The sequence below is a fragment of the Pectinophora gossypiella genome, chromosome 28, assembly GCF_024362695.1.
Source record: "Pectinophora gossypiella chromosome 28, ilPecGoss1.1, whole genome shotgun sequence".
Lineage (NCBI taxonomy): Eukaryota > Metazoa > Arthropoda > Insecta > Lepidoptera > Gelechiidae > Pectinophora > Pectinophora gossypiella.
In genome coordinates this window covers 5,684,928-5,695,196 of record NC_065431.1, presented here as the reverse complement: position 1 = coordinate 5,695,196, position 10,269 = coordinate 5,684,928, and the positions used below count along the sequence as shown (strand labels likewise).

At 39.7% G+C, this 10,269-nt stretch overlaps 1 protein-coding gene across 1 annotated transcript; it reads right to left on the bottom strand.

Moving 5' to 3' along the window:
• Positions 1–2,477: 2,477 nt before the first annotated feature.
• On the bottom strand, positions 2,478–9,904 carry LOC126379255 (BLOC-1-related complex subunit 5). The gene is made up of 7 exons (XM_050027954.1): positions 9,564–9,904; positions 8,287–8,400; positions 6,992–7,158; positions 5,848–5,923; positions 4,917–5,029; positions 4,257–4,391; positions 2,478–3,641 (listed from the first exon to the last, which is right to left on the bottom strand). The coding sequence occupies exons 1-7, from the start codon at positions 9,661–9,663 to the stop codon at positions 3,558–3,560; spliced, it is 789 nt and encodes a 262-aa protein (XP_049883911.1). The 5' UTR covers positions 9,664–9,904; the 3' UTR covers positions 2,478–3,557.
• Positions 9,905–10,269: the final 365 nt, after the last annotated feature.

The following is a 10,269-nucleotide window of genomic DNA, read 5'->3' as shown; positions in this document are numbered from 1 at the left end:
CGGTCTGCGATTGTTGAAGTTAAGCAACTTTCGCAAAAGGCCGGTCATAGGATGGGTGACCACAAAAAAAAAGTTTTCATCTCGAGCTCCTCCGTGCTTCGGAAGGCACGTTAAGCCGTTGGTCCCGGCTGCATTAGCAGTCGTTAATAACCACCAATCCGCACTGGGCCCGCGTGATGGTTTAAGGCCCGATCTCCCTATCCATCCATAGGGAAGGCCCGTGCCCCAGCAGTGGGGACGTTAATGGGCTGATGATGATGATGATGCTATCTATACCTTTGTCGTGGCGGGCTCGCCTGTCTTGTCACCACCTCCTCGTCCAATGATGAACCCTTCAGTCGTCGTCGTGGTTTTGTCATTGCCGTCTTTTAGCTTGAGCAAGTCGGCTGTTTTTCCAAATCGAAAATAGTTTTGCCACCCAGCCGTGGGGGGGACAGGCACTACAGGTGCCGGCAACATCGGCACTATAGGGTTAGGTCCGGGCACTCCGTAAATGTTCCTCATTGGTCGAAACCCTAACTGCGCCGATGACATTTGACAATAAAATAACAACATAACAAATAATGTGCAGAACATTTTCAATGTTTATTTGTTTATATTATTAATTTGTTTAAATAAAAAATAACACTTATTAAAACATACTAGCGTTATAATGTTTTGTGAAATGTGCATTTGTTTATACACCAAATTTTTAGGGTTCTTCTAACAGGTTGTAACAATAAAATCTGAAATATGTCGGATATTGTAGTTTATCATTTATTATACAATTGTATTTTTTATTTAGATCATTTTTTTATATTTTATTTTTACAAAATAAGAATGTGACTTTCTTTTCTTTTTTTTTCTACAAGACCTCCATTTCCTTAACATAACATGTACTTTATTGCATACACAGGAAATTCAAAAATACATGACAAAAGAGAAACAATCAATTGACTTTTCAGGCTACGGTCTCAAATAAATATTTATTTTATTTTTTATAATATATTTTTAATATATTTAATATATTATAGATGGCGCTGTAAAAAATAATACTTTTTTAAAACAAAAAGTAAAGGTAACCTATAAAAAGTTGTGTTTTTGTGAGGTTACACAGCAGAGTCTAGAGTGAAATAACAAAAAATAGAAACCGGCCAAGTGTGAGTCGGACTCGCATTAAAGATCCCGAACTGACTGTTAAAAACCCGATTCTTTACCGCCGCTCCAATTCATCAACTTCTTTCACTCTAAGGTTGTCTGGCGGAAATTGCTATTTATCTGTAAGGCCTATATACGGGCACGAGCATTAATATGTATACACTTTGGTTCCATGTCACATTAACGTTTTTGACAAATTGGACTGTAAGTCTCACTAAATGTCAAATATGTTAGTGCAACAAAGTCCTAAAGTGGGTAAATTATATTGCAATAGTGCAATAAATTATTATTGATTGAATATTTTAGAAGAAAAAACACTTTGTAACTGTACGGAATCCTCGATGCGAGAATCCCTCTCGCACTTGACTGTGTTTTTTAATCAATTTGTTTAGTTATGCTGTATATTTTTAATTATAACCTTGTACGATATTAACGCTTGTAATTTTGATCGGTTGGCGATTTTTTCGCCGAGATCTTGACATTAACATTTTTCTAGCCAAGCGAACCAAAACATTGGCTCCGACGAGGGACTTCCCACGCCACATTCCCCAAAAGAAATAAAACTAGATGGCGCTGTGTACCTTCAACGTGATAATTGGATAGTTTCCCAGGTCAAAGATAAATTATGAAATTCTAATTACTAAATAAAGACAGATCTAAAGGTGACAAAAAACGTTTTCTTTTTTTATATTTTACTTATTTATGAATTTTAATACTCTTCTTCTATCGTGTGGGGTTGTGAGGTGGAGTACCAACCTCATCAACCCTGGTGTCAGGGTTACTATTGAGCTCATGTAACGACTACTTACTTACATCAGTAAGTAGTAACCAATAGTAAAAATGTAATAATAATTGTGACATTTTGTCATTTCTATGACGTCACAGGTTGCTTTTTCACACAAATTACATAGCAATTTTGTGTTTTGACGTTTAGTAAAAAGTAACTGATTTGACTAGTTGGAAACTAGCCTATTGTCAATTTTGACATTTCTCGAGTACCTTCATACATAAACAGCCTACATACGTCCCACTGCTGGGCACCGGCCTCCCCTCAATCAACCGGAGGGGGTATGGAGCATACTTCACCACGCTGCTCCACCTTCATTATTATTAAAAAATATAATATAATAGCAGAGGTATATATAAACAATTGTTGCTTGATATTTGGATCACATTATGTATAAAATTATGTTGCTACCTATATTGCTTCTCATTATTTTGATCAGAATAATAATGGGTGGAAGATGTGTTGTGCCTGGGTGTAATAACAAGGGTCATCATTTATACCCAAAAACAAAGATAAAAGATGCATATGTCTGTTATCCGTGAAATTAGAAGGCAACTCTGTACAGCGCCATCTATATTATTTTAGGGGACCGTAGCCTGGAAAGTCCCTTATTATTATATTTAATAAATACAAACTTATCTCTAGACGTCTAGATGAACTGAATACCTAATGGACCCGATTCCTGCAGACACCTGATTTTAAGTTATACCCGTCATTTTCTTATCCGCCGAAAAGGAAAGGGACGGATGATTGACAACTGTCAAATTTGAAATGAATGAATGATTGGGCTTATACCATGGAAGACACGTCAGTTTTAGGCAGAAATTTAAACTACTTTCAGAATTTTACATTGGCTAATAACCCGACAGAACTAAATTAAAAGCACACGTCAAACGGCTTGCAGCCGGATCATTCATTCATTTTAAATTTGACAGCTGTCACTCAACCGTCCCTTTCCTTTTCGGCGGATAAGAAAATGACAGGTATAACTTAAAATAAAATTAGATGGTGTTTACTGGAGTCAGCACCAATTAGTGCCCACACTTGAGCAGAAGCCGGGTGGGCCTCAGCGTCCCCCATTTGTCCGGCCAAGTAGTTAATACCATATGCGGCAAAGTATAAGTCACGTCAAAAAACTGTAACAGAAAGCTCGGTGAAGCGTCGGTACTTAATTAATATTATAAAAAAAAATATCGCGATGGATGTACCTCTGGCTACCCCACTTGGAAATATAGTCGTGAGCTTACGTTATATTATAGCAACGTAGCAGAACATCGCGCCTGTATCCACGAAGGGGTAGGCAGAGATGTTAGTGACAACGTAACGAAAACTTTGAGAAATGATTCAGACCATGATTCTGAGTTGATAACAGGTGAAATTTTCCGTCGCAAAAGTATAGAACTGAAAATAATTTAAAAATACACTAAAATTTTTATGAATTTTCCGACAGGAAATTCCACTTTATATTAACTCAGAATCATGACCTGACCTGCTCAAGTCCTTGTTTTTATATAAGAATTGTCACATTGACATTGTCTTGAGCGCAGTCTCTAAGTTGAGATTAGTTTATTAATACCACCCTAAAAAAGAAAATCTCCCTTTCCAAGCGGCTTTTTGATTCCGTAGATAATATTTAATTTTCAGTTCCCCAAATGAATGGTTCCAACTTTTTGTCGTCTGGTAGCATACTGTTAAGTTCTTCGATATCTTGTAATGCCTGAAACAAAAAAAAGAAACATTTATTTTACGCTTGGAATCCCTAAGGTTGAAAGGTTAGTAGGGCTGGCGAAGGAAGACTTGTAGGGTTAACATGTATTGTGATAAAATTGTCTTCTTCTATCGTATAGGTTGTGAGGTGGAGTACCAACCTCGTCAACCCTGGTGTCAGGGTTACTATTGAGCCGCCAAAGGCCCCTGACATGGCTCATGTAACGATTACATACTTACATCGGTAAGTAGTAACCGAGACCAACGGCTTAACGTGCCTTCCGAAGCACGGATCAATTTACTTTCGGACAATCAGGTGATCAGCCTGTAATGTCCTCAAAGTGATTTTTGTGATATGTCCCATCGGGATTCGAAACCCGGGACCTCCGGATCGTGAGTACAACGCTCAATCACTGAACCACGGAGGCCGTTAACCTTATTAAGCGGACTTTACCAGGTTAAGCAGAAATTACCAGGTTAAGCAGAAATTACCAGTTTAAGCAGAAATTACCGGGTTAAGCAGAAATTACCAGGTTACGCAGAAATTACCAGGTTAAGCATAAATTACCGGGTTAAGCAGAAATTACTGGGTTAAGCAGAAATTACTGGGTTAAGCAAGTGTTACCTGGTTGAGCAGCGAGTTGCAGCGGCTGAGCTGGTGCTGCACCTCGTGCACGCGCGCGAGCCGCTCGGCGTGGCGCGCGTTGTTACGTTGCTTCTCCACCATCGAGGAGTACAGTCTTGATATCTCCATGTCGGCCTGTAATTTACAGGGGCATAGAATAAGGGATTACACTACGTACAGAACGGCAACTCTCCGCTCCCCACCAGCGGCTGAGCTAGGTTTATCTCACCCTCCCTCCCCTCGAATTCAAATTCAAAAATATCTTTATTCAGTCTCATCCGCCTAAAGCTACTGCAGCTTCTCACAACCTGTATAGCCGGGGAACAGAAGCTGCAAGAAAAACCTCGGCACAGGGCCCTAGACGTTCTTTTTAAAAAATAAACATAAAATATTGTTATACAATTGAGTAATTTAGCTGCCTAATATAATTCATATGCCATGCATTCATATCTTCTACACTTTAGACGTTCTTTTAAAATAACTGGTGCAGGAAAATAATTAAAAAAAAAACACAGCTGAATCACTCCCCTCAGTATTCATTACGATGTCACTTACACCCCGTACAAGTACGTACAGGTAGCATAATAGTACGGGCCTCCGGATCGATAGACCAACGCTCAACCACTAGACCACAGAGCCCGTTAAGTTTCAAGTACTAACCTCTTTAACCTTCGCAGCGAGGCTGACCTGGTCGGCCGCCAGCGGGTGCGCGCATGCCGCCAGGTGCGCCTGCAGCCGCGTCGTGAGACGCACCCAGGGCCGCGGGTCCAGACCTGGTACCAATTGTTGCATACTTCAGCGGCGAAGTTGAATTTCATACAAGACTATTAACCCGGTCCCAGGGGAACAGAGTCATCTTCTCTGCCCTCCACTGGGGCAATTCCTGTTCGGCGCGTCCTTGCCGCGGAAGGGAGGCCTCTTGCTTCAGTAGGCCGGAGTGAGATGGTGGCTGAGTTCGGATTGGGACCCAAACCTACGGGGCATAACGGGTGAAGACCTCAACTGTTGCAGAGGCGAAGATGGGAGCCAGGTATGGCAATGCAGGATAGAAAGGGCAAGTCACAGGGACTGTAACCTGGTACCTGACAAAGCAGCAGTAACTGTCAGTACTATTCAGAAGCGGACAGGAGTCCTAGTACGGCTTTGAAATAGACTACTCTGGGCACCATCCCATTCGCGTCAGACAGAGTACTGCGGGGCGGAAGGCAAGAGGGAACCAGGAAAGAGTAAGAATTTCTATTAAATATAAGACAATCATTGTGACGTGGTGCGAGGAGCAGGCATCGAGACAAACTTTTGCAGGTTTACCGATGTCTGTATTCCAATGTTTGTAACATTGTTTTTATAAGAAAATAAACAAATAAATAACCACTGCTCATTTTTTCCCATCTCCTATCGTGTAGGTTGTGAGGTGGGTTACCCCATCAACCGTGGTGTCAGGGTTATTATTGAGCCACCAAAGGCCCCTGACATGGCTCATGTAACGACTACTTACATCATTAAATATTAACCGGGACCAAAGGCTTAACGTGGCTTCCAAAGCACGGATCATTTTACTTTAAAAATAACTGGGTGTGTATTAAAATGTTACCTTCTAGTACTTCTGGGTCTCTCGCGCCGGGCAGGCCTAGTGTCGCGCGCATTATAGGTAGAAAAGTAGGTATTTCCTGCAACAAAAATAGTATTTTTTTTTATAGTTTATTACATACATAAATAGCCTATATACGTCCCACTGCTGGGCACAGGCCTCCCCTCAATCAACCGGAGGGGGTATGGAGCATACTCCACCACGCTGCTCCACTGCGGATTGGTGGAGGTGTTTTTACGGCTAATAGCCGGGACCAACGGCTTAACGTGCCCTCCGAAGCACGGAATCATCTTACTTTTTCGGACAATCAGGTGATTCAAGCCTGAAAAGTCCTTACCAAACAAAGGACAGTCTCACAAAGTGATTTCGACACTGTCCCCATCGGGAATCGAACCCGGACCTCCAGATCGTGAACCTAACGCTCTAACCACTAGACCACGGAGGCTGTTATAGTTTATTATGTAGGTATACGTTTTTACAATAAAATGCATAACATAAACATAAACAGCCTATATACGTCCCACTGCTGGGCACAGGCTTTCCCTCAATCAACCGGAGGGGGTATGGAGCATACTCCACCACGCTGCTCCACTGCGAAAAATACAATAAAATACCAGATAATAATTTAAATTTGTCAGAGAATAAATTTAAAGCTCACGTGAAGCTTACTTTATTTAAAAAAGTTTATTACTTATAAGATTAATGATTACCTAAATGATAAAAATGTCTGGTATTGAATGTGTTCCTCTAGTTATTAAATGACTTGTAATGTATACCCTCATTGATTTAAAAGATGTGTTGCTAGCCTATTTTTGTATGAAGTGTCCAGGGTGTTCTTATCGTGTGGGTTGTGTGTAACCTCATCAACCCTGGTGTCAGGGTTACTATTGAGCCGCCAAAGGCCCCTGACATGGCTCATGTAACGACTACTTACATCAGTAAGTAGTAACCGGGACCAACGGCTTAACGTGTACTTTCGGATAATTAAGTGATCAGCCTGTAATGTCTTAACAAAACTAGGGATCACAAATTGAGTTTTGTGATATATCCCCACCGGGATTCGAACCCGGGGCCTCCGGATCGTAAGCGCAACGCTCAACCACTGGACCACGGAGGCTGTTCAGGGTGTGCTTATTTTATCGCTTACCTGCAGTCTCCTGATATCCTCATCAAGCTGAGTGTCCGTTGCTGGCTTGACCACGATGATGTCACGGCTGCGTTTGGTCTTCCTGGCCTGCAGGGACAGCTGCCTGCGTTGCAGCACAGTCTTCTTGGTGTCTTGTCTTTGGGTCTTCGCCGATGTTTTTGGCGAGTCTGTTTGTAGAATTATTTTCTAAGTTAACTCCTACATACAGTCATGAGCAATATAATGTACCCACTTTACGACTCTGTCGTACTAACATATTTGACATTTAGTGAGACTTACAGTTCAATTTGTCAAAAAAGTTAATGTGACATGGTACCAAAGTGTATACATATTAATGCTAGTGACCGTACATAACATAGCATCATGCCAACAGGCTCTGCATGGCAACATTGACTCCTCGCCAGTGATTTTCCATTTCCGATAATGTTCCCAAAGTCTTTAATAGTAATTACCCCGATTCCTGCAGACACGTTCTAATTTTACTTAAAGTTATACCTGTCATTTTCTTATCCGCCGAAAAGGAAAGGGACCGATGATTGACAGCTCTTAATTTTAGGAAGAATGAGTAAATTAATGAAAAACCCGGGCGAATGAAAAAGGCATATCGCTGGTATGCAAACCGTTTGACGTGTCCTGTCAACTTAATTCTGTCGGGTTATTAGCCAATGTAAATATTTATAGGGCTGTTTTAGATTTGTGCTTAAAATTGACGTGTGTTCTATAAATTTTTTGGTTGTCGATTATCCGTGCCTTTCCTTTTCGGCGGATAAGAAAATGACAGGTATAACTTAAAATAAAATTAGATGGTGTGTATTGGAATTAGCATCATTGGTTGCCTTTCTTTTACAAATTGTTCTCTCTTGTGCTCTGATCTGCCTAAAAGTTAGGTAATAAACTTATCTCTAATTACATAACTATTGCGCAATTTTACTGCCAGGAACATTGGCCACCTAGTTCTGCTCACATGCAACAGATGGCGCCACATTCAATAATGCAGTCTTCGAGCAGTCGTGAAACGCGATATCGAAGTTTACACAGCGAGACACATATATGTATATAACTTTTACCATGACTCAAGTGGATCGTCGATCCCTATTCACACTACCAACTTGTGGGTAGCGGAGTACTATGCTCAGTTCGGTACTCCGAAAACATCCTTTGGCGGCACACCCACGCCGCCAAACTGGTGACCCTCCGCCAAAGGAACATTTCTGCTCCTCACTATCTATGTTTAAGTCTTACCTAATAATTATTTATTTTTATATAAGATGTTATGTTACATTCTTTATAGTTACCTCCAATAGGTCGGTCCACTGTGTAAGAGATGTACGGCAACTCAGAGTCTGAACAGACGCTGGCTCCAGGTGAATTGTTACCGCTGGCCGTAGGATCACTGCTTCGGCATGCTTCTGTCAACGGAAAATATAATTATATTTTATATAATACTGACTTTACACAAAGGACATTGGAATCTTTGAATCTTTTCGTTTTCATTTTGAGGTGTTTGAAGGATGTACATTGTTCAAATTGGAGATGTACTTAGAAGAGGTGCAGTATGGTCTACTCTGAATCAGCGTGCGTGTATGAAACGATTGATGAATGTGGAGGAAGCAAGAGAAGCTGAGAAGTGTATGTACAATTAAAAAAAAACATAACAAAATGAGTGGAGCATCTTTATATTATATTTTCATATTTATATTTAATATTATTTGTGCATGAGATAAAATTTAGTATTACAAAGAACACTTTTTATATGGATTTCCTTCAGTTTTTTTTTTAATTTTTTCATTATATCCTTAATCTAAATACATGGTTTGAATGATGCAGTTAAACCACAGAGGTTTGTCTCGGCACCCATTTGTTGCATTAAAACAGAAAAATAAGGTTCTTTTTTTGTTGTTTTTTTGTCGCACTAATTATAGAACAGCTTCTTACCAAGAACATTAAGATTAGTTAATAAGCGTAATACTGATACTCGCTTTGACCTATTTTCAAATGGCATTCAAAGTGTAAAAACCTTGCTGACCAAGGACCCTTATTTCATTTCTGGCTGTATCTGAGTCTGTATGGACATTTTAAACTTTTTATGTTCACTTGAGATAGTTTAAATTTTTTTATTCCCCAACCCAACTCTTCTCCGCACGTACATACATAACAACAAATAGAACAATTACAGACAATAGTCAACAAAAGAAAAACATTATCTTAGCCTGTCAATAGTAACATAACATAAACAGCCTATATACGTCCCACTGCTGGGCACAGCAACACCTCCACCAACCCGCTGTGGAGCAGTGAGGTGGAGTATGCTCTGTACACCCTCCGGTTAATTGAGGGGAGGCCTATTTGTTAGTAAATTAGTAAAAAATCCCAAATCCCATCAACAAGAGCAACAAAATTGTATCATCCTTACCCAAGTTGTATTAGATTTCCTTCATAAATCATCATTACCAGTAGTTAATTAACTAAGATTAGAGTAACTACATACTTATAAAAGTTAATAAATATTGTTATATACATTATATATAATACAAATAAGGATATTATTATTATGTATACGTATTGTACCTACCAGGCATAGCACTTGCTACAGCTATCGTGTGTCCCCTTCTAACAGGCGGAGCTCTTTGTGCAGGTTGCTTCTTAGGGGGCACAGACTGTTCCGAACCCATGGTGATAGAAATCTCCTTCTTAAAAGTCTTTTTTCACGATAAAATTATAGTAAAACACACCCAAAGCAGTTCTGCCAATTAACTCCTTTTTTTGAAAAAATACGAATTCTGTTGGACTACAGAGAGATGGCAGAGTAAGTAAATTGCATTAGGAACGGTGTTTTCAATAACTTTTTCATGAAAGTTTTACTGAAAACATGAAAAATGCTAGATAACAGCAATTAGCTAGCTTAAACAGAAATATGACAGCTGCTGTCAACTGTCAAAATGTAACAGGGAGAGGAGTAGGTATATTCCTTGGTAACGGGTAACAGCTAAGGCGGCGTGCTGTTTTGAATAGTAAATAAAGTTTTTGTAATTTTTCAGTTAATATATCTTGTTAAAGTTAAGAAAGTATGTGTACGCAAATAGTAACTAATGAAAGTTACTACATTATTATTTAATTTAGTGATGATTTTTTTTGCAAAAGCGTATTGTGTGGGAGGGTTATGCTAAAAATTGGCTACACTGAACATTTAACTGTCAATGTCAGATATGAAGGTCGGTTCTAAAACCAAAACGTGTTTCTGCTAGCTTTTAAAATTATTACTTGGATTTCGTCGTTTT

What these genes read in the sequence shown, in the direction of transcription:
- LOC126379255 (XM_050027954.1), bottom strand. Translation starts at nt 9,663, where the DNA reads ATGGGTTCGGAACAGTCTGTGCCCCCTAAGAAGCAACCTGCACAAAGA. An exon ending in AGTGGACCGACCTATTGGAG is followed by an intron (nt 7,159 to 8,286) that starts GTAACTATAAAG and finishes TTCTACAAACAG; the next exon opens with ACTCGCCAAAAACATCGGCG. An exon ending in AGACCCAGAAGTACTAGAAG is followed by an intron (nt 5,030 to 5,847) that starts GTAACATTTTAA and finishes AATTGGTACCAG; the next exon opens with GTCTGGACCCGCGGCCCTGG.